Source organism: Ailuropoda melanoleuca, chromosome 7 (genome assembly GCF_002007445.2).
Source record: "Ailuropoda melanoleuca isolate Jingjing chromosome 7, ASM200744v2, whole genome shotgun sequence".
Lineage (NCBI taxonomy): Eukaryota > Metazoa > Chordata > Mammalia > Carnivora > Ursidae > Ailuropoda > Ailuropoda melanoleuca.
Window position 1 is genome coordinate 51,831,191 of NC_048224.1, and position 24,994 is coordinate 51,856,184.

The following is a 24,994-nucleotide window of genomic DNA, read 5'->3' on the forward strand; positions in this document are numbered from 1 at the left end:
GGCTGTTGAATTTTGTCAAATGCTTTATCTACACCTATTGAGATGATCATGTGGTTTTTCCTTTTTAATCTTTTAATATGATGTAATATACTGATTGATTTTTGGATATTAAACCAAACTTATATTTTTTGGGATAAACCCCCCATGGACATAATATGTTGTCCTTTAATATATTGTTAGGTTCAATTTCCTGAATTGTGTTAGAACATTTTATGCATATATACATGAGAAATATTGGTTGGTTTGCCATTTTCTTTTCTTAGAATGTCTTTGTCTGGTTTTGGTATTAGGGTGCTGCTGGTCTCATATAATGAGTTGGGAAATGTTCCTTCCTCATATATTTTCTGGAATATTTAATGTAGGATTGGTATTATTTCTTCTTTAAGTGTTTATAGAATTTACCAGTGAAGCTCTCTGGGCTTGGTCATGGGAAGGTTTTATAAGCTCAAGTTTTTAAATAGATATACTGCTATTTAAGTTATCTATTCTTGAATGAGCTTTGGTAATGTGTAAAGGAATTTTTCCATTTAACTGAAGCTTTCCAATGCCTAGGCATAACGTTCTTCATAATATTTCCTTAATGACTTTTTAATATTTTTAGGATCCATAGGATGTCTTCTCTTTCATTCCCTATAATGGCAGTTGGTGTCATCTCTCTTTTTCCTTGTTCAGGCTGTCTAGAGTTTTATCAATTTTATTAATCTTCTTAAAGATCCAGCTTTTGGTTTTATTGATTTTCTTTATTATTTTTTCTTTTCTATTTTATTGTTTTCTCTTTATTTTCTTTTGCTTACTTTGGATTTAATGTTCTGTTATTTTAGGATGAAAGTTATAGTCATTGATTTGAGACTTTCATCATTTATAGTACAAGCATTTTAGTGCTATGAATATCCCTCTAAACTCTGCATTAGCTGCACCCCTCAAATTTTGATATGTTGTATTAAATTTTAATTCCAGTCATGATACTGTCTTAATTTACCATTTGGTTTCTTTTTTGAACCATGTGTGATTTAGATATGTGTTGTCTCACTTCCATATATTCGTGAATTTTCTAGATATATTTCTGTTACTGATATCTTACTTAATTCTAGGTCATCAGAGAACAAACTGGTTTTTTGGTCTAGAACAGGAGTCAGCAAACTTTTACTGTTAAAGTCCAGATAGTAAATATTTTAAGCTTCATGGACCAAATATGGTCTCTATTGTATATTGATTTTTTTAACCCTTAAAAAATGTAGAATCATTTGTAATTATAAGACCGTAAATAGGCTACCAGCTGGATTTGGCCTGTGAGCTGTAGTTCATCAACCCTAGCCTAGACTACAATCTGTCTTAGTATGTATTCCAGTATACCTGAGAAGAATATATATTCTGCTGTTGTTGCTGTTGGAAAATTTTTGGTAATTATTAAAATAGTTCTTCACTTCTCCCTTTTCTGGGGATTCTAGTTACATATATATTAGACTACTTGATGTTGCCCCAAAGTTCAAGTAGCTGGATAAACACGTGGAAGGAAATAATAAAAATAAGATCAGAAATTAGAAGTAAAAGGAAGGAGAGAATTGTTAATTGAGAATTGATTCTTTATAAAAAGCATAATAAACTTCTAGTAAATATAGTAGTAACAGAAATAAAGATAAGCAGAATTTAGATTGAGAAAAGTAAAGTAAGAGTATAAAGAGATTTGAATATTATAAGAGAATATGATGCATAGCTCTTATGTGCAGCCTTATGTGACTAAAGTTGAAAATCTTGATGAGTTAGATCATTTTCACTGCTATTTAAGAAGAAATCCTACAGGGGCGCCTGGGTGGCACGGCGGTTAAGCGTCTGCCTTCGGCTCAGGGCGTGATCCCGGCGTTATGGGATCGAGCCCCCATATCAGGCTCCTCCGCTATGAGCCTGCTTCTCCCTCTCTCACTCCCCCTGCTTGTGTTCCCTCTCTCGCTGGCTGTCTCTATCTCTGTCGCATAAATAAATAAAAAAAAAAAATCTTTAAAAAAAAAAAAAAAGAAGAAATCCTACAACAAACATGTGTTGAAGGAAGAAATAGGACAAGTCATTAGAGAATAATTTCTAACAAAAGCACCAGGCCCAAATTGTTTTAAGGTAGCATTCCCTAAAATTGTCAAAGAACAATTCCCAGATCCTGAAAACATTCTTAAAGCTTTAAAAAAGGAGGGGAAGCTTCTCAGTTTGTTTTATAGAGCGAATTTAATTGATAATTGATATTGCTATTGTGCGTGGTACTGGTTTTTACCATTGTTTTATTTAAATGATGGTTAGTTTTGGTTTGCATATTTTGTATAAAGGAATACTAACTTTTAAAAAATACATTTATCTTATGTCCAACAACCTCACTGAATTCTTTTATTGTTTCTGATTTCCCCTTCTGCCCCTTGGCCATTCCATGACCCTTTGGACCGTGGTTCAAATGGATGACAAGTTTGTAAGGTTTATGCAGTAGGAAGTTACATGATTGCAAATTCCACTGTGTTTGTGGAGAGGGGCAGGTGAGAGGGTTAGAGTTTAAGAAGGGATCGAATTGGCCCTCTGAACAGACAGCGATAAAGTGCATCTCCACTATCCTTTTTTTAATAATATTTTTTATTATATTATGTTAGTCACCATACAGTATATCCCTAGTTTTTGATGTAAAGTTCCCTGATTCATTACTTGCATATAACACCCAGTGCACCATGCAATACGTGCCCTCCTTACTACCCATCACCGGCCTATCCCATTCCCCACCCCTCTCCCCTCTGAAGCCACTCTCCTTTTCTAAGGCCTATTGAGTCGTCTCCCACAAGTCTCCCTAGCTCGATTCTGACCTCCAGCCTTCACTCTGTGATTGCCGATGGAAACTTTCTAAAAGATCAGATTACACTCCTGCTCAGAATTGTTCTCCAGCTCTCTGTTTCTAGATTCAGAGGCAAATTCATTGTTTTACTTAAACACCTAGCAACTAGCACTGAGTAGGTGTTCATCCAATGGATGGACTTCATTGGAATCTGAGACTTTCTTTGATTTGCCCACTCACTACCTTTCCAGCCCCCATCCTGCCCTTCAGCTCTGTGTGGTTCTTCATGTGGGCTGTTCCCATTCTTGCCTGTGTGCCCTTGTGCCTGCACGCCATGCCGCTCCCTGGGGAATTATATTCCAACTTTTTGTGTTTGGGTAGCGCCTTTACTTTCCTCTCTTGCAGCTCCTACCGCTCTAATTGCAGAGGGCCGCCAGTGTGCATCCTGCCTGGGTCCTGAGGCCCCTGGAGGCCGTGGAACGGTGTCTTTCATGTGTCTGTACCCCCAGGACCCCCACAGAGTGCCTGGTTGCATATATACACCACCAGGCATGCAAAGAACGTTTATGGAATCGAATTAGCTGGCTCCTTTGTTCTGCCTTTCTGTGCCTGGGATATTGGATGCCAACATCCAGCTAAGTTATGTTTGTGTTAAACATGAATTGAAATGCAATTACAGCTGGCAGTGTGGTTTCAGAGCCGAGTAACAGAGTAAATAAGAAGGGTGACTTAGTCGCAAGTGCCAGTTCATCTCCTCTGCGTTCCTGCCTCCTGTCACTGAGCGTGACGCATGAGTAGCACGGGTTCAAGTGTCCTCCCTTATACCCCATTACTTTAACTCTTCCTGTCCTCCTGGTCTTGTTGGGTCTCTTCCGGGGGCCCCTTTGTTAAAACTGCCCAGAAGCCTAGGGCCTGTCCGAGGTGGCTGGCTCCAGCAGGAGGCTGTCCCACCCACGGCCGGTGGTCTCTGCCGAGAGCCAGGACAGAGATGGAGCCAGCCACATGGGGCCGGGGGGACCGGGGCCAGCGCACAGGCCTGCCTCCTTCCATGAGGTCTGGGGAAGCCATGTGGAGTCACTGGATTTCCTGCTGACCCCAGATTGCTAGTTCTTGCTGTTTTTACTGCCAAATCCTGCTAGAGCCCTAGCTAAGGCAAAAACAGTGCTGTTTATCAAAGACCCATTTTGGGGTTTGTGGCTTTATTGAATCCTATTCAGAAATTGTGTCATGTCGTTGGTCCTTCTTTGAGGGCAGTTCAACTGGGTGGATAGAAGGCTTCCTTCTTGTTCTTAAGAAGGCACTTAGATGCCTTGGAGTCTCAAGGTGGGGGTCTCCAGAACCTTTCAGACCTTCGCAATTGCTTGTCAGTGAGCATCTATGTGACCTCCCTGTCGACTGGCATGCTCCTTTATATAAAGTGCACCCTCCTGGATTCAGAGGTTTCCTGAGACTTTAGAGATGGAGTAGAAGGGGAGGAGAAGTGTTCACTGGCTGGTAGACATTTATTGGGCCCCCACCCACTGTAGGTCCCGTGCTAGGCACTGGGAATCGTGACTGTCAGACGTGGTCCCTGCCTGCATGCAATTTACAGATTCAGGCAGAAGGGAAGAGGTGTGCATCCTTGGGGAGCCACCTTCCTTCCCAAGAGTAATCCTCCCAGGGGAGTTCTCTTGTTCGAGAAACAGACACAGTCCCCCCCCACATCACCTCCCTTCACCTTATGTGCCCTTCCAGCTGCTGCCCAAATAGTCCTTTCCCACCGGCCCTCTGCCTGCCTCTCTCTCCTCTTCTTCTTTATCTCTACTCACCGCTTGCTTCTGAATCATCTAACTTGATGGCTTTTTCCTAATTCTTCTTCATGATCTCAGTTCAACTTTGGCCACTGTTGGCCAGTTCCTTCTTTCCTGAACATATCCATTTTCTGAATGCAGAACTAACACATGCTCCCTGGAGACAGTTTGGAAGACAGAAAACGCAGGGAAGAAAAGAAGTGGCTCGTAGTTCTACCACTCAGAGGAGCAATGCTCGTAACATTTTGACCTGTATCCTTTAGTTTCTTTCTGTGTGGGTGGGTGGGTGTTTCAGCAGTAATAGCAGTCTGTAGTATATTCTTTTTCTACTGTTTATGCTATATAATATTCTTATTATTGCATTGTATTTTTTTTAAAGATTTTATTTATTTATTAGACAGCCAGCGAGAGAGGGAACACAAGCAGGGGGAGTGGGAGAGGAAGAAGCAGGCTCATAGTGGAAGAGCCTGATGTGGGGCTCGATCCCATAACGCCAGGATCACGCCCTGAGCCGAAGGCAGACGCTTAACCACTGTGCCACCCAGGCGCCCCTGCATTGTATGTTTTTATTATATTATTGCACTATTTTCTTAGGTCATCAAATATTCTTCCAGAGCCCTTCTTTCTTAAAGCACTCTTATCCCTGTAATGTGATTTCGTCTGTTTTCTACCTTGTTCTTCGAATTCCTCTTTCTGTGTGACATCCCCAACTTGTGTTCCAGCCTCTTTCACAGTGTATTCTCCACTCTGGGTCCCAGCCACCCAGAGCTGAGCTGCCTCATCACGTGGACACCCTGTGCTCAGGCCGCTGTCCTTAGCCAGACCCACGTTTCCATTTGCCTGCCAGGCTAGTCCACGTATGATGGCCGTGACACTCAACCTGCCTACTCCCAAACTGAATGGCCTTCTGTTTCCTTACCACTGCCCACCCAGCCCCCTAACCCACAACTGCCCCTGCTCCCAACGGCTCCTACCAGGTAGAGGCCAGACTCTTCCTGGGGACCCCCCGCCTCCACAAGCAGGTTCTTGGATTCGAACCTCGAACCTGCGTCCTCTTTCACACCATTCTTTTCTGTCTCTACTATCGCCAAGGTCAGCCCTCACTATTCATGTCCTGGGTGGCCTCTTCCAAGAGGATTCTGGTCCCGCTCTTCTCAGCTCTGAAGCATAGGGCAGAGTCCTAACTCCTGCGCCTGCTCCCCAGGTTCTGTCTCCTCCTACCTCTCTGCTCCTCGGGGCATCCCACCCGAAGCTGCCTTGGCTTTGCTTCTTCCTTTCTCCACCTGCCCCCCTCCCTGCACCTGATGTGCTTTCCCGTTCTTCTGAACGCGTACCTCCTTTATAGTACTAAGGTAACTCTCCTTGCCCTTCCAGTAACTCTCAGTGTCCCTGTAAGGTCTATCCCTGTGCTAGTGGTTTTCCATAGACCTGTGTTTCCTTTACACAATGACCCTGTGAAGTTGCTGTTATAGTCTTATTTTGCAATAAGAAAACAAAACCTCACAGAGCTCGAGGGCCCTTCTTGAGATCACACAACAGGTGTGGATGAGCAGAGATCAAACCCAGGTCTCCTGCATGCACACGGTGCCCTCACTGCTGATCAGCTTGTCTGTTGGCCCTCCTCCAAGGAAGGGACCATGTCTTACTCATATTCGTATATGCTGAAGAGCATGGTGCAGTGCCTTGCGTGTCTAAGTGCTTGGTAAATATCTGCTGAAAGAGAGTAAAGACTTGCAGCCCAAAGAGATGAGTTGCACGTGCAGGTAGAGGTCTCTGTTTAAAGCCAGGTCAGGCTGCATACCTGGGCATGGGAAGGAGTGTTTCTGCTCCATCAACACCAGTATTACCTCTGACGAAGAGATTACTGTGTTCCAGGTGAAGGGCAAAGCACGTTGTATGCATTGTCTCTTTTAATTATTACTTCATCTGTATGAGACTGGATCTGCCATTTCCATTTACAGAGGCACAAGCTGAGGCTCAGAGAGGTTGAGGAACTCAGCCACGGTCACACAGCTACCAAATGGTGAAGCCACGCTTTGAGCTCCCATCTCTCTGTCCAGTACCCTAGCCCATGTTCTAAACTGCGGCCTTCTCCTGCTTTCCTGGCCCATGAGAGTAGGGCTGGGTGGTGTGAAGTGCAGGTTGTTATCCCAGAGTCCCGCAAGGAAAGGACTTTGAAATACTGTGCCATGGTTAGCAGAGGTAGAGAGGGTGGGTTTCAGGAATAACTTGTGAGCAGCTCCTTTTTTCTTCTCTCTTCTAACCTTTGTTCGGCAGATGCACCCTCCATCATAATTCTCTCTTACTCTCTGGATCCGGTGATAGAGACAGGATTAGTGAACCCTGCCCTTTTTTTTTAATTAAAAATATCTTCATGACATTTAAAAAATTATAAAAGCTCATTTCAGAAAATCCAAATCATACAGAATTATATGAACTGAAGAGTGAAAATATTACTACCTTTCCTTTCTTCTAATCCTATGCATAATATTAACCATATCCTTCTAGACTTGTTTTTTTTCTTTTTGCAAAAAATTGTATTTATTATTAATTAAATAAGGGATACAAAAATCTTCTTATTTTAAAAAATCAAATAACACAGCCGAGGCTCAAGTAACTATCACGCCGCTAGTGTCTGTTAGCCGCTGTCATCAGTTTTCTCTTTTTCTTCCTTTTCCTTCAGCATTTCCATGTTTAAATGACTTACAGAACTATGTCATTTTAACTCGACTTTTCAGTATAAATTAGATCATGCAGTAAGCTCTTGCTTCATTTTTCCCAAATGATGCACATGCCGGTTAGATCTTTCCAGACTCGTGTGTATAGGACTAACACGTTCTCACTCCCTGGTGATGGCTTGTGCAGGCTGAACATGCTATGCCAGCTTCCTTCTGATGCTCAGTGCATGGTTTTCTTCCACTTTTTCACTGGACAGAACTGCAGTGCATACCCCCCTTGTCTGGGTTGCCAGATTTAGCAAATAAAAATAATAGGATGCCCGATGAAATCTGAAAATCTCAAACATTTTTCAAATTTGAAAAAATCATTCATTGTTTATCTGAAATTCTGATTGAACCAGGTGTCTATGTTTTCTCTGGCAACTCTCCTCCTTGTGCACATTTGCAAGTATTTGAAAGCCTCACTCATTTGTTTCTTAAGGGGTCTATGACCTGATTTTTTTAAATTAAAAATTGTATTACTAGGGGTACCCGGATGGCTTAGTTGGTTAAGCGTCCGACTCTTGTTTTCAACTCAGGTCATGATCTCAGAATCGTGAGATCAAACCCCGCATTGGGCTCCGTGCTCAGCACGGAGTCTGCATGAGACTGTCTCTCTCCTTCTCCCTCTGCCCCTCCTCCTGCTCTCTCCTTCTCACTACATAAATAAAATCTTAAAATAAAATAAAATAAATAAAAATTGTATTACTAAACATTTCATATACAGTTGTCCTTGAACAAGGTGGATAGGGGCGCCAACCCCCCCCACACACACACACTGGCACAATTGAAAATCCATACATAACTTTGACTCCGTAACTACTAATAGCCTCCTGTTGACCAGAAGCCTTACTGATATAACATGAACAGTTGATTAACACCTGTTTTTTGTTATATGTATTACATACTGTATTCTTGCATAAAATGAGCTAGAGAAAAAAAAATGTTATTAGGAAAACATAAGAAAATGAAAATGCATTTACAGTACCATACCGTATTTATCACAAAAAAATGGGCAAGGAAGTGGACCCACAAAACCCATGTTGTTCAAGGGTCAGCTATATATAAGAAAGGCATAGAGAAACATGCGGCTTTTTCAAGTATTAATGTTTCGCTAAGTTTATGTGAAATTTTTTTTCAATAAGAGAGATAAAATATGATTGGTGCCTGTGCCCCCTCCAGGCCATGCACCCTCCTTTACCCAGAGTAACTGCCAAGTTTGGTGTTTATCACTCCTGTACCTTCTTCCTGTTTTCAAACTTTGTATAGACGATATTCATATGGAATCTATTATCATACTGTACATATTTTTCAACTTGCTTTTTTGCTAAGCATTGTTTTTGAGATTTATTCTTGCTGATACCTAACAGCTCTAGTTCATGTATTTCCAAGGCTGTATCGATATCTGATGCATGAATATACCGTGACGTATTTATTCAGCCCTCTGTTGACAAGGATTTGGGCTGTTTCTAATAATTTACTATTATAAATGGGGTTGCAAGTAATACCTTCACATCGTTATGCTAAGGATTTCTCTAGGGAACAGCTTCGGAGTTGGAATCGCTGGGTCATTGTCGCCTCACTAAATTTAGTGACTGTGTTCTCCACAGTGGCTGTGCCAGTTTGTGCCCCACTCATTTTTGTCACATATTTACCATTTAGTCAGTGATTTGCCTTGAACGATAGAACGTTGTCATTTTTAATTTGCATTTCCTAGAAGGGTTGGACATTTTCTCCCATGGCTTCTACATATTGTATGTCATTTTTTCTTTTGGATTATTTTTCTCATTGATTTGTAGGAGTTCTTTATTTATTTTGGAGATTAATCCACTGCCAGTTACGCATTGCTCACAGCCTGAGTCTTCCCTTTGTACTGTTTTTAGTGTCCTTTGTAGAACTGACGTTTTAACTTTTAAAGTAGTAAAATTCATCCGTCTTCTCTTTTATGGAATTTTTCCTACACATGTGTCTATTTCGTTAATAATTTCCTCTATTCACATCATAGAGATTTTTCACTTTTTTTTCTGAAAAGTTTTAAAGTTTTGCTTTTCTCTTTTAGTCGTTGATCCACCCGAAATTTATTTTTGTGGGAGCTAGAGCTCTAGTTCTGTGTTTTGTTTCACGGTGATGCACAGATGTCTAAATGGTCTTGATTGAACAGTTCATGCTTGACCACTGCTGTGTCGTCCACAGCTCTGTCCTAGATTGTCTGTGGCAGAGAGAAGCCCGCCTCTGCGTGGGTGCCAGCCAGCCCCAAGGAAACCTGCTGCTGTTTTCCATGGGGTCTGCAGAGATCCAGGGCTGTGTCCCCGGGCCATCTTTCCTGATGACCAGGAATGGAGAGGACATTCCCGCTTTGATGTAGCCAAGTGCCCTGCCCACACTGACATCCCACTTTCCGGCTCCTGGCCTCACGAGTCTCCAGGAACTGATTTCCCTTTGTGTCTGCCTTTCCCCATTAGCAGGTGCAGAGCCGGGCTTCTGATTTCTGGGGGGTATCACCAGGGGCCTTTGCTTTCTTCCACCCTGCCCAGCCTCAGGAACCGGTCCTCTCCGTGCCTGCTGGAGTCACAGCAGCTGTGCAGCAGGTAGAATGAAGAAGGGTGTCTGTGTAGCCCCTCGTGTGCCAGCATTACTCTCTGTGCATTTTCTCACCATAGACTCTCTTCCTTATTCATTCAGCCAGTTGGAAAATACCTGATTGTGTACTACCAGCAGGGCGTTGTGCTGGGTACTCTGAAAAAGAGCCTACTGAATAAAATAGAATCCTACTTAAAGGAGCAGTAAGAATTCTAAGGAGCTAACATTTTTCTCAGTGTCCACCACGTGCCAGGTCTTATGCAGAGAGCTTAAAAGATAATAGCTGCATGGAAATATCATTCCCATACCATAAAATTCACCCTTTACAAGTGAACAATTCAGTGGTTTTCAGTGTATTCACAGAGCTCTGCAGCCTTCCCCACTGTCTAGTTCCGGAATATTTTCATTACCCCAGAAGGAAACCTTAAACCCATTAGCAGTCAGTCCCCATTTCCCCCTGCCCACCAGCCCCTGGCAACCACCAGTGTGTTTTCTGACTCTGTGGATTTGCTTTTTCTGGACATTTCATGCAAAGGGTGTGATACAATAGGTGCCTTTTGTGACCGTCTTCTTTCACTTAGCACCCCGCTGTCCTCCCTTCACTTAGTGCCCTGCTGTCTGGGTGCTTCGATGTCACAGCAGGTGTTCGTACTTCACCCCCTTCTCACAGCTGAGAAACAGCCCACGGTGTGGCTGTACCACAGTCGGTTTATTCATCAGCTGGTGGACATTTGGGTTGTTGCCCCTTTTTGGCGATTATGATGAAGGCTGCTAGCAGCGTTGTGAACAAGTTTTTGTGTGGATGTCTGTTTTCGGTTCTCTTGGGGTTCTGCCTAGGGTTGGAATTGTTGGATCCGCTGACAACTCTGTGTTAACATTTTGAGGAATTGCCAGACTGTTTCTGAAACGGCTGGTCCCCGTTACCGTCCCGCCAGCCGCGGACAAGGGTTTCGGATTCGACGTCCTTGTCCACATGTGCTGCTGTCTTTCTTCTTGAGTATAGTCATCCCAGCAGGTATGAAGCGGTATCTCATTACGGCTGAGGACTTTCTGGGCTTTCTCTCCTTTCGTCGTCACAGAGCATCCCATGAGTTAGGTAGTATTATGATTTTCATTTTTTGATGAGGTTCAGAAAGGAAAAATAAGACTTCTGGGAAACTCTGGTATGTAAGTGGCAAAGCCAGGACTTGAACTCCAATCTACCTGACTCCAAAACTCCGAGGACTTTCCTTTGTGGTTTTCTCCATCTTCAAGGTTTCACGGAAGAAGCCGAAGCAAAGGGAAGATCCTGGAAGAAGAGAATGAGCTTCTTCTGCCAAGGGAGGCTTGGCAGGCGCAGGGTTCCTTCAGCCAGGCTCAAAGTGATAAGAACGTTCCACACCACGAGGTTCCAGAGGGAACCCCAAGAGAAAAGCCAGGGAGGCAGGAAATTGCAGAGACTAAGGGAGATGGAGCAGTCTCTTCGTGAAGAAACATTAAGACATTTCAGTTGAAAATCTGTGGTGGGCTTGAGCTGTCCGTTCAGCATACGAAATGATAAAATAATGCAAATGAAATCAGAACCAAACAACAACCAAGGATTTCTGGACTCATCATCAGTCAGATGGCTCTTTTCACTTTAGAGTTTTAGGAACCATTTCGGGCACACCTCCTGTTAGTGCTACAGAAGAGAGGTTACTGAGGCTTCCCGTCTCCACGCAGTGCCCAAACTGCTCTGATTGAGAGCTGAAACGACTTCACGCTTGGCCACTGTCTGACCTGGGCCAAGTGTCTGTTTCCACAGTGGATGATCTAACACATCGAGAGCCCTTTGAACTTCATTCTTACTCACAGCGTCGGCCAGATATTCCCTTTGGAATGTCTGCAGAGTTTCCTGGCCCCTTTGATCGCTTTGTGTCTGCCAGATAACATCTTTGAATTGTGGGTGGGCTCCCTTAAAACACCAGGGTGTGAATGGGTTAACCAGTCTGGTAGTTAGCCTGGTGGTTCGCTGTGGTGTCTTCGAGAACCTCTCATTGGGCAAGGAGTACTCAGTGCTGACACCGAGGAAGCGCTGACAGTTTTAAGGACTTACCACGCAGCCCCTCTCCGGGCAGCTCAGATGGGGAGCTGATTTACAAAGTGCTTCTCGAGTTTACATCCGATAGATCGTTATTTCTCACCCCATCAAATGAAGTCTAAAAAGATTGTTGTTTTTCTTATTATAAAAGCTATGTAGAGTCAAAAGGAACAAACTTGTAGTTCTAAAATACAGTAGTCATGGGGATTGGCGACTAGAGTTAATAATACTGTGTTGCGTGTTTGAAAGTCTAAACCTCAAAAGAAGAAAATTTCTGTAACTCTGTGATGATGGGGACATTAACTACGCTATTGTGGTGATCACTTCACAATATAGACAAATATCGAACACTGTGTTATACACTTGAAACTAATACAACGTTGTATGTTGATTATACCTCAATTAAGAAAGAGAACACCAAAAAACACCTGTAATCTCAACTGTTCAGAACCAAACAGTGGTTAATGCGTTGCTTTACATCTGTCTAGATCTGTTTCTATGTAGATTATTTTTAAGAAACAAAATATGAGATTGTACTATGTAAACCGTTTTGTGACTTTGTCTTTCCCCCTGAACTTTCCATGTTCCTAGATATGTGTCCTCAAAATTGTTTCCTGCTGCTAAGTCTTCCACTGTAAGGATGTTCTCTAATGGTTAGAAATTTATCATTCCCCACTTTCGCCTTTAAACACTGTGCCCCAAGGGACATATAGATAACACTCCTCCCATATGACCAGGCTGTGGTGACAGAGCCCCCCTTTCTGTCCCCTTAACCCATCAGCCTGGTTTCCACCTGTCTTCACAGTAGCTGTTCCCTCGCTCTGCAAGGCTGTATCTCCAGATCTCACAAGACGGTTTCTTCTTGTCCCCCAGGTATCAGCACTGAGGCACCTCATCAGAGAGGGCCTCCCTGGTCACCCCACCAGAAGCAGCCTCTTCCTTCAGCCTCTGTTCCCGTTACCCTATTTTATTTTATACAAGGCACTTACTCCTCTCTAAAATTATCTTACATATTTGTTTATGTGTTTACTGTGTGTCTTGCCCCACGGAGACTGTGACCCTGTGGGGTTGGTGACTGGGTCTGTCTTGTTCAGCTGTCTGTCGTCTGCACTGTGATCAGAGCTGGGCACCCAGGAGCTCAGTACGAATGAACAAACGGTCCCTGCCCTCTCGTGCACACACCCCATCATTGCCTTAGGCTGTCGGCCCAGGAGAGCAATTCCTGGGTCACAGGCATGTCTATTTTTTTTTAAAGATTTATTTATTTGAGAGAGAGAGGGTGAGCGAGTGCGGGGTGGGGGGTGGAAAGAGAATCCGAAGCAGACTCCCCGATGAGCACAGAGCCTGTCATGGGGCTCAATCCCAGGACCCTGAGTTCCTGACCTGAGCTGAAACCAAGAGTTGGCCGCTGAACCAGCTGAGGCCCCCAGGAGCCCCAGGTGCATCTATTTTTAAGGCCTGTGACACGCAGCACCGAATGAATCTAACCCAAAGTTGTACCACTTGATACTCCTCCAGCAGCAGGCGGGGCGCCTCTTTCCTCCCTAGCCTCTCCGACGCTTGCCATCTTTCCCCTTTAAAGTATGTCTTCGTTAGTTTGACAAAGAAAGTAGCATCTTGTTGCTGGCGCTTGAATTTAGTAATTACCCAGGTGGAACACATTTTCATGTTCATTGGCTGTTCATCTTGCTTCCGAGAACTGCTAGTCCATGGCCACGGTCCGTTTCTTGACTGCAGTGCTCATCTTCCCCCGCTGCTTTGTGAGAGCTGCGTATTAAGTTCTCTCATATGCTTCTTGGTGGGAAGATTTTTTCCCCCCACTTACTATATCATGGACATAATTATAAATATACTTCATCCTTTTGAAGAACTGAATAAATATTCTGTTGATAGGCATACCATAATTGATTGAGCCAAGACCCTTTTGTTCCTCAGTTTCCCCGCCTATAAAATCAGAGAGCAACTGATTATGATTCACCGTAACTCCTAGTGTTGTTGTGTAAATGCATTGCTTACACTAATGACTTGGCGAATCAAACGCTTGGAGAGGCTCCTGGCCCGCAGAATGTGCACAGTGAGCGCTGGCTCCTCGAACCGCAGCGCGTGGGGGCCGTGGAGCGGCAGACTGCACAGGCGAGTTGTGTGCCAGGGTGCTGTGGCATCGGGGTTCAGCACTCCCCCCGCCCTGAGCCGGGTGTTGGCCCTCCAGTGAACCAGAAGCCCTGTCTCTCGCTGAGGTCTGCTTGCTCCAGCCTTTCTTGGTTTCTGTGGGCTTGTGTCCTGGTTCTCACTCCATTTCCCCACCCTCCGTCTCACGGCTGAGCTCTAGCACTTCTGTGTCTCGCAAGCAGAGGAATGCGGTGGAAACACGGGGCCTTGCCTGAATGCAGACGCGTATAAAGTGGTATAAGGTCCTGTGGTTGGTTCTGCAGGACTGGGGGCTACCACTCACAGGACTCCCCCAGGTAGTAACTTTGTGGACTCGAGCAGCAGAGAAGGCTAGAATCCACCGTCCACACGGCTTTGGACATTGTCGCTCTCTTGGGAACGCACCGAGGAGGTAACTGGCCTTGAGGTCATGATGCACCTGTCAGAACATCCCTGATGGTGGGGGTTTCCCTAAAAGGAAAAATACATTCCCATATGATCTTCCATGATATATTTTCCCAGCTCTCCAATTTTTTTAAATTCACTTTTCTTTTAACAAAGTGATACATTTACAGTTAAAAAAACAAAGTGTACTGGGGTTCATTTGGTTAAGCGTCCAACTCTTGATCTCAGCTCAGGTCTTGATCTCAGGGTTGCAAGTTCAAGCCCCATGTTGGGCTCCACGAGCCTACTTAAAAAAAAAAAAAAAATCAAAGAGTTCCAAAAGGCTTGTAAGACCCATGCAGCACCCTCCAGCCTGTCTCTTCCTTTTTTCACTCGCCAGAGGAAGTCACTTTCAACTCTTAGATTTCTTCACTTCCGTACTGTATCTCCATGTTTCTAAATAATTTGAGTATACTGCTTATTTCTTGATTTACCTGTCCTACACATTCAGTTTTCTTATAATCTTCCCCATCAGGCAGCATCACAAGTTTTGGTAAATTGGTTGTCAGTGTTTACATATGACAAGGCAAACACAGAGTAGGACTCTGTCAGGTCATGTACTGGGGGTAGCTTTTCTCTCTCATACAACCTTTTCATTTTCTTGGAATTAGTCATTGGCTTGTTTCTTTCATTTGCTTAATTGTGTAGGTGTCTGTTGATATTTATATTCGAATTTTTATTTTTATTTTTATTTTTTTTAAGATTTTATTTATTTATTTGACAGAGATAGAGACAGCCAGCGAGAGAGGGAACACAAGCAGGGGGAGTGGGAGAGGAAGAAGCAGGCTCATAGCGGAGGAGCCTGATGTGGGGCTCGATCCCATAACGCCGGGATCACGCCCTGAGCCGAAGGCAGACGCTTAACCGCTGTGCCACCCAGGCGCCCCTATATTCGAATTTTTAAATATATTTTTTAAATTTTTTCCCAGCTATCTTTATTTTATTTCCAGTATAGTTAATACACAGTGTTTAATTAGTTTCATGTGTATAACATATATGTGAGTCAACGCTTCTGTATATCACTAGTTGCTGTCTACAAGTGCCCTCCTTAATCCCCACCACCTGTTTCAGCCATCCCCCCCGCCCACCTCCCCTCTGGTAACGAGCAGTTTGTTCTCTATACTGAAGAGTCTGTTTCTTGGTTTGTCTCTCTCTCTTTTTTTCCTTTGCTCATTTGTTTTGTTTCTTAAGTTCTACATAGGAGTGAAACCATATGGTATTTGTCTTTCTCTGACTGACATATTTTACTTAGCATAATACTCTCTAGCTCCATCCATGGCATTGCAAATGGCAAGATTTCATTCTTTTTTATGGTTGAGTAATATTCCATTATATCTATATCTATCTCTCTATCCATTCATACATCTTCTTTATCCATTCAGTCAGTGGACACTTGGGCTGCTTCCATATCTTGGCTGTTGTAAATAATGCTGCTATAGACATTGGGGTGCATGTATCCTTTTGAATCAGTGTCTATGCATTTTGGGGATAAATACGCAGTAGTGTGATTACTGGATCATGGGGTAGCTCTGTATCTAACTTTCGGAGGAACCTCCATACCAGCCTATTGATTTTTACATTTACATTTTTAAATTAAAAAAAATTTTTAGTTAATTAACAAGTTATGTTTTTGAACAGCTTTATGCCTGTGTTTTTAGTTTTCTAAATGCTCCAGTACATCTGTCATGCACTCGTCTGTATTTCTTCCCAGGGCTTAAGCACAATTCCAAAACCTGTCCTATCCCCTTCCTCCTGCAGATGGCCCTCCACAGCCTTCTCTTCTTTTCCTTGCGCTGCGTCTAGGCTGGGGACACCACTGCCCCTCTCATCGCGTCCTGTGCAGGATCTGTTTCCTGGGGTTTGTGGTTTCCTCTTCATTGATTTCATCCCCAATTTTGTTGTTGCTTCTTCCAGTAGGTTCCCAAGAGAGGCCCAATGGGAGATTAACCTCTTAACTCCTTGCGCGTCTGCAAAGGTCTTTATTCTGCCCTCACAATTAATTGGTTTAGTTAGAGAATTCCAGAATTCCCCAGAATTTTATTTTTTTTAAGATTTTATTTATTCCAGAAAGAGAGAAAGAGAGAGAGCTAGCAAGCACAAGCCAGGGAAGGGGCAGAAGCAGACCCCACACTGAGCAGGAAGCCCAGTGTGGGGCTGGATCCCGGTACTCCAGGATCAGGACCAGACCCGAAGGCAGATGCTCAATGAACTGAGCCACTCAGGTGCCCCTTCCCCAGATTTTTAAAGACGTTTTTCTCTTGTCTTATTTAGCGTTCAGCATTGCTATCAAGAAGTCTGATGCATTCCAATTTGCATTCCTTTGTATGTAGCTTCTCTCTGGAAGTTTTAGAAATGGTTTATTTCTCTGAAATTTGGTGGGATTCTCTTGTTTTGCTTTGGGACTTTTTCTTTCCCGGTGCTAGAACACTCAAGGCCTCTTTAATATGGACACTCACCTTCTCTTCCTTCTTTTTTTATTTCTCTTTCTGTAGATTTCATTAGTTGGATGTTGTCCTGATCCTTCAGCCTAAAAAGTTTTTTCTTTCCTATAGCTTATCTCATCTTCATATTTTATTTTCTGACAGAGTTCCTCAATTTTCTCTTCCAGTATTTATTTTTTAATTTTTTTACAAGATTTTATTTATTTGTCAGAGAGCAAGAGAGCACAAGCAGGGGGAGCGGCAGGCAGAGCAGGCAGAGGGAGAAGCAGGCTCCCCACTGAGCCAGGAGCCTAATGTGGGACTCGATCCCAGGACCCTGGGATCATGACCCAGGCCGAAGGCAGCTGCTTAACTGATTGAGCCACCCAGGGGTCCTTTTTTTATTTTTTAATTTTATCTACAACATTTTTATTTCTAGGCTCTTTTTATTATCCTCAAATTGATCCTTTAGAATTTTTTTTTCACAATATTCCATTCTTGTTTGGTGGTTGCAGTTATATGAATTATAGTTTTGGTTGTTTGTTCCTTAACTTTGCTTCCTCCTACTGCCTGTGCTACCTTCAAATGCCTGTTTTTCTAGTTTGGACCGCCTTTCATATTTGAGACTTACCGCCAGCACCTGGTGGTCCTTTGTTGTCAGTTTATATTTAAGAGCGAGGCACTAGTTGGTGAGGTTGGAGCGCTGGGGATGGGGGCGGGGCCTGTTGGCTGGTGGGCGGCTCACAGGGTGATGTAGCCAGGAAGCAGCTTTTGTAGCAGGAGACCCCCAGAGTCTGGGTGTGCTGATCGGCTCTCTGGCATTCTTTAGTGTCACCAGAGACAAATCCTTCGATATCCAGCATTCAGGGATTCCCCAGCTGCCAGAAGTAGGAAGGAGGATAAGCCTGGTGGTAGCAGGGGAGGGGGCCCACGATTCAGTCACAGTTACCCCCCTGTTTTCAGTTTGGAGTCTACATCCTCCTGGTGTTCTGGAGTCCTGAGCCTTACTGGTTCCATTTCTGCAGAAAATACATCTGAAATGGGGGTGGGGATCTGGGAGTGTAACTGCTGTGCTTATAAACCTTGTTCCGATCTTCCAATTTCAGCTCAAAACTCACCCATACCCACCCACGGCCCCCACCCTCACTCCAATGGAGTCTGGTGGCTCTGGGGCCCAGGGTCTGGGGGGCAGATCATTCGTCCCTCCAGGTCCTTAAATGTCACCCCCTCCACTCTGCGAAAGCCCAGCCTTTCACTGTCCACATCTCCAGACTGTTGCTGGCATTTCTCTTGCATCATACTCTTCTCTTGCTCTTTATTTTAGTGGGTTAGTACCTTCTCCCCCTACATGGTTGTCATTTGAGAAGAATATTGGCAGAGAAGGGAGACAAACCCATGTGTTCAGTCTGTCACTGCCCACCTACTCCTCCCCAGAGACAGCTCCTGTACCCAGGGAGACGCTGGAAAGACAGGGTGGGCACACAAGGGCAAGTGTGTATAAGAGAGAAGAATGAGTGTGTGTGTGTGTGTGTCAGAGAGAGTGTATGCGTGTGGGTGTGTGCGTGTGTGCACGTGTGAAGCCCCGTAACAGATGCTCTGGAGACACAGCGGCAGCACTGGGCATACTCCAGTGATTTGGGGAGCAGGGCAGGGTACCGACAAGATGACCAGAAGAATACAGGACCTCATTGTTGAAATGGGTATGTGGCCTCACAGAGTGGGGATTCTGAAGGGAATACACTCAGCTCAAGGGATTACATTCTGGAAACTTCATTTTAAAGGGTTTGATTACCAGGATGCCTGGGTGGCTCAGTCAGTAAGCATCTGACTCTTGATTTTGGCTCAGGTCACGATCTCAGGGTTGTGGGTTGGAGCCCCATGTTGGGCTCTGCGCTCAGTGTAGTGTCTGCTTGTCCCTCACCCTCTGCTCCTCCCCTCCCCGCCCCTCTCTCACAAATAAATAAATAAATAAATACAATCTAAAAAATATATTTTTTGAGATTACCTTACTTGGGGAGCTAGCAAGGTGTATAGCTTTTCACATTTTCCTCCTGATTGAATGGCTGATTCTTTTCATTCCTTCAACAAGTTTTGATTGAGCCCATATGTATCAGGCACTGTGCTTACTGCAGGGGAAAGATGAGGATCGCCGTTTCCATTTGGAAGCTTATAGTCCAGTGGCAGGATAGCAGGGGGCAGGTAAACATTATTTGCACACGTATATAATTTGTGTTTGAAAACCAAATCTAGTCCCAGAGGTGGGGAAGGAATCCCAGAGGACCAGCTGAACCGCAGTGTGGCAGTTGAGGACTTTTTTTTTTTTAAAGATTTTATTTATTAGACAGAGATAGAGACAGCCAGCGAGAGAGGGAACACAAGCAGGGGGAGTGGGAGAGGAAGAAGCAGGCTCATAGCGGAGGAGCCTGATGTGGGGCTCGATCCCACAACGCCGGGATCACGCCCTGAGCCGAAGGCAGACGCTTAACCGCTGTGCCACCCAGGCGCCCCAGTTGAGGACTTTTTGAATCTTGATGTCGCGTGACATCACTTTAAAGTTTTGGTTCGATGTTAGACTAGATGTCTTCATTTTTAGGGTAGACATGTTAGCCCCCGCTTTGTGGGTGCTCCCTGGTGCGCACTAAGGCAGACGCTGCGCGTGCATCGTCTCTAAACAGTGCCGCCAGGAGGAGAGGGCTTGCTTCAGCCATCCGGGGTCAAGTTCAAGTCGGCCTCTTAATTTCATGGGCTGTGCTGCACCTAGAGCTCCTCTCCCTGCAGCCCTCGGCCCACCTCCCCACGGCCCCTCCTGCCCCCGGACTCCGAGGCTGGCCGCTGGGGTCTCGTGGTCAGAGTTGAGACGTGAATTTCTGCAGGGGCGCCTGCACAGCGGCCTGCCTCATGCATCGCGTATCTTGGAGATAGGTAGCTCGTCTCATTTGGGACAGAGAGAATTAAGATTAGTAAACACCTTTATGTGACTGGATTAGAAAGAAGCCTCTGGGTACGCCTCATTGTTCCCGGGAAGGCAAGGCTGGGAGTGCCTGGCTTTGTTACACCAGGCCCACTTCCCTAGTGCCCTGATGAGCTGGGACCCCGGGCCTTCTCACTCCTCGCTCCAGTCCGTCCCCTGTGTGGGTCCAGGCTTTGGGCACCTCTGCCCTCTGCCCAGACAAGTGCGAGCGTGCACGCTCACATACACACACACACACACACACACGCGNGCGCGCGCGCGCGCGCGCGCACGCACTCTTTCTCACCACCCTCCTCACCTCCCCTTGGTAGAGGTTGGAGGGCCTTACACAGTTCTACTTCCTTGCAAGTGAGTTGGGCCTCAGGTCAAAGCTGGACCTTTGGTTGTCCATCTTTAATGCTTCTCCAGTGCGGTTGGTTGGAGGACTGCCACTGCCTGGGCCTCTGAGGAAGGGGCAGGCCCGCTGCGAGCTTTTTCTCTTCTCACGCTTGCCCCGGCCTCTTTATCACAGTGAGGTGTCTTCTCACCCAGAAAAAGGAAAATTCAGGCAGTGGGGTGAGCAGAGAGAACCATCATTTTCAAGCCCTGGAAACAATAGTGTTGCTCTAGGGCACACCCACCCCCCAGTGGAATTACCGAATACCCGGGAGAGCCCTTCGGAACTCCATTCCTTTTGTGGTGGGAGGTTAAAGACAGCTCCGTCTTCAGAGGTCCCGGCGTGGGTTTCCACAGCCTTCCAGTGTTCTGCAGACTATTTTTTTTTAATTTGTAAAAAATACTGTATTTATTATGGAGAAACCATACAGGTTCCCTTATTTCTTTATTCCTGTAGCATCTTTTATTTTCACATCTTAATGGTTCTGAAATTGGAATACATCTTAAAATAGATCTGTACCTTTTGAAATTCTGTTCTTTTTTTCCTGAAGGGTGATTCTTTAAATCCATGGGTGATTCCCAAATGACCACGTCTTAGAATTGAGGAAGTACAGTAAAAGGACAGATGGGGAAACAAAAATCTTTCAAAACATGGAATCCACGGGAGAAAATCGACAAAGGGGATCTTTGGTGGCAGAGAGTTAGTGCTGCCACTGCCTTAAATCTCACGTTTTCCAAGAAACTTGATGTGAGATCATTATGGGGAAAAGTGCTGCTGAGGCCCTTCTCTTTCGTGTCTTTCTCTGGGGGTGACTACTTGGAGCCAGCCGTTCCTGAAATTATCCCCATACCATTCCTCCTCCAGATTTCAGGTCAAACATATTTGCAAATGTAGCATAAGGACCTTTCTTTTTCCTGCGTTGCATTTGCTAATTTACAATTGTTCAGTTCGGAGGGGGGAAAAAAGGCATTTTTCTTTTGCCAGTTGCCCTTTGGGCCTCTCTGAGGCAGCCTCAGAGCACATGGCTGTGGGGGGCCCTGGGGATGTCCTGGCAGCGCAGCCCAGCCCGCCTCCGCCCTGCCATGTGACAGCCTGAGGCCACTGGTGCGCTGTGTGGCGTGTACACAGGATGGGGCTGAATCAAGGTAGTTTTTGTGCAAAGCGTAGAGGTGCTTTCAGCAGTTTGTCAGATCAAGGACTGCATCCCAAAGGACAACTGGGGAGACGACAGACAGTCAACTGCTTGGGAGCTCATCCCTAAATGGGGTGCTGTTTCCTCCGTCTTTCTGATAATGCCCCCTGGGGGTGCCAGCCACAGACCCTGGGCCGGTAGTGCAGTCCTGTCGGGCTGCTGAGTGAGAAAGGAGAGCCTGCCCCGACAGGCCGTGAATAGAGCAGTCTGGAAGGAGATGGGGGCAGTGCTGCCCTCGTCCAGCCACTTCTCTCCCGCTCTCCAGTCCCCTTGGCCACTCTTTGCCCCAAAGCAGGGACCTTCGCACGAGGCCCCCCGCCCCAGCCCAGTACACAGGTCCTTTAAGACTCAAATCAAGGCTGGCTTCATGCTTGGGTGCTTCGGAGAGGAACACCCCTATAGCTGTGCACGGGAAAATGGCTTCTTACTGAGACTATAAACACGGAGCTGAATCTTTTTTATTTTCTATCATGAGACAGTTTCTGACCTTGAGTACCCCTCGCAGAGCTTGTAGGGAGAGGACACAGCGAGGAGAGTTTCCCGGGCACCCCACCCCCGGTCCCCACTAGAGTCCCATTGACGAAGCACCGAGCTGGCCCCAGGGTCCTGGAGCAGACAGCCGCGGCCGTCTCCCCGCAGGTGGTGCCCCTCTCAGGTGGCATTTCACACCCCGTTGGACTTTTTTCTGCACCCTCTACCGTCCCCCGAGTAAGTGTAATGAGCAACTGAATGTGCTGACTTCTCTAGTCCCTTCTTGGTCCATTGCAACAAAAGTTGCTCTTTTCTCATTAGAAGCACTTTTGTCAGGGTGTCTTTAATCAATGGCCTCCCTGGGGACAATATTTTTAGAAGTTGTATTTTTCACACTCTCCCTTTTCCCCTTTTGGAAAGTCTCTTCCCGGTGCCTAGTGAAATGAACTAATGAGACGCCGTGAGAGTTCGGGCCGGTGTTAATTGGCGCGGGTTCGCAGAAGCTGCTCGTGCACACCTTCGGTTCCAGCCTGCCTTACCTGCGCTCCTCTTGTCTCTCCGGTACAGGTTGCACAGACGGCAGATGGTGTGGATGCTGACCTCTGGAAAGACGGCTTATTTAAATCCAAGGTTACCAGATACCTGTGTTTCACGAGATCATTTTCCAAAGAAAATGTAAGTCTAGTAGCGGCGTCCCTTTGCTGAGTGAGCACACGGCATTTATGTGCCTGGTTGAAATTCCCCCCTTTATTTTTTTGTTGTTGTGGTGGTTTATTTTCTTTGCCATATTAATCTGTGGTTTCAGTGAACTGGGTAGAATCAGCAGCTAGCTCCGTGTTTCATTTATTAACAGTATTATTAACCATGTACCCAAGTGTACAGTGAATTCCATTAAAATGTGTTCTCAAAAGGGAACCAGGAAATTTCTCTCCCAGCCCTCATTTGCCTAGCTTTCCTGTAAGTCACAAATCACAGGCTGGTGTGGACGTGAGTGTTTGCCGGTGCAGCTGGATTTAAAGCTGGCCGGCACACAGAGGCAGAGCTGGAAGGACACTCCACGATCACCTCTTTCCCCAGACACGGCCTTGTTTCCAAAATGACTGACTTTCTCCCTGAGTCTCTGTGACGTTTGACATTTCATTGTTTCTGCAGGTAGGTATCTACCACGTGGGCAGGTTTCTCTCAGTATGCTGTTCTGAACTCTTGCGCCCATAAAATAGAACATTTTAAAGCCATCTATTAAGGCTTTTCCAACAGAATGTTTTAATGAGTGGCTTAGAAAAAAAGGAAAGTAGCTTTCATGAGGATTTACACAGCTCTACTCTGAGGGAGGCCTGTCCTGGGCGCTCTGCAAATAAACCTCTAAAAATCCTCAGACAGTCTCCAAGTATTAGCTCCTTTCCTGAGATTGGAGAGTTTTCATGCTTGTCCAAGGTCACCTGTCTTCCCTAGCCACAAACAGGGAGCGGTCAGATTTTCATTTTCAGGGGTGACATTTTATTTTTGGCCTAAATGTTATTGTCTCTTTCTAAAGCAAAAAAAAAAAAAAAANAAAAAAAAAAAAAAATGGGAGGAGGAATGTTTTTTATTAACTTATTTTTATAAATTTTACTATGACAGTAATATATGCTTATGATTTAAAAAGAAAAAAATTTTTCAAACATCCTCATTCAGAAGTGTGAAAGGGGAACAATAAGTCTTTCTCCCCATCACATGCGACACAGTCATGGTCCTGTCCCAGGGTCCTTGTGTGTCCCTTCAGTGTTGTCTGGATGTAGACAGTCACGTGGTCCTCTGGCTTGCACTCTCTTCCACCAGCCGTTCCTGTCGTTTATTGATAAGTCTTTGTTAGGAAAATTATTCCTAATGTATTCAGGACTGGGGGAGAAGTCATTGCTTTAATTTTTCCCCCTAATTATGAGAGTAATATATGCTTGCTGTAAAGTACAGAGTTTCTAATGGGGCAGGGACAGTCCCGGCGCTAAACACTAGAAATCCTTCTCCTACAGGCGGGAAGGTGGCAGCTGAGCCTATAATGAGTCTGAGCAGGTCCCTGGGGCTCATCGTGCAGCCTGAGGAGACATTGAGGAGCAGTCTGGAGGCTGGGTTGGTTGCCTTTCCGGCTGTGGGCTCGAGCAGTTAGGGGTAGCTCCCCCCCGCATTGCTCCATTCCTCCACCCCTGCATCCGTGTCCACACGCAGTGTACTCTCACGCCCCTTTGTCCCTGGGGTTGACCTAAACCTGGTTTTGAAACTGTTAATATTTTTAGCTTTTGTCACCTCTGTTCTGTCTGCTGGCTGCCACTTTGCGCAGGTCAGTGCATTCACTGCCTCTCAGGGCAGCAAGGACGAACCCCCGAAGATTTGAACAACTCACCGTGCCCAGTGGTCTCACGGTGTTCATTACTGATCTCCGCTCAGCCCCCACCTTTCCTGACTGAAGCTCCAGTTCCCAACGGTGGCCTCAGAGGACAGCCACGATTGCTTTGACTGTTTTTGATTTCTGGTTGTTTTTTTGTTTTTTGTTTTTGGGTGTTTTTTTTGTTTTGTTTTGTTTTGGGGTTTTTTTTGCATTTCCCCTGAAGGCTGTGGGGTATTGATAGTCTAGGCCAAAAGAGTTCTGGATCCCTTGGAGTTGGGGACAGTGACAAGTCTAAAAATGACAGAGAGAAATCACCAGTACTTGTTAATTTGGGGTATCCTGCGTATATGTATTATAGAAAATGTATGGAGTTCATCGACATTTGTTGAACATGAAAGAGGTATTATTGTGTTCTCGCTTTGTAAGCCTTACCTCGTGCAGGCCGTGTGTGGTGGGGCAGGGTGTGAGGAAGGGCTGGGGGAAGAGGGTGAGGACGGTGGGAGAAGTCTCTGCCTCCCCTCCGAAGGAGGGTGGGAAATCGGTGCATTTTGTTTTCAGAAGAACAACTGAGTCCTTCGGTGAGATCCAAAGGGATCCAGTCAGGGGGGTGGCGGGGACGCACTTGCCAGCCCAGGAGCACAGTAGGAATGGGGTGTATTTTAAT

General features: G+C 45.4%; 1 protein-coding gene across 1 annotated transcript in view; it reads left to right on the forward strand.

The window, feature by feature from the left end:
• The window catches only part of MVB12B (multivesicular body subunit 12B), a 174,148-nt gene that overhangs the window by 44,989 nt on the left and 104,165 nt on the right, over positions 1-24,994 (forward strand). The window contains exon 4 of the mRNA XM_034663731.1: positions 22,536-22,643. Within this exon, the coding sequence (XP_034519622.1) occupies positions 22,536-22,643 (108 nt within the window). The remainder of the gene's footprint in view (positions 1-22,535; positions 22,644-24,994) is intronic.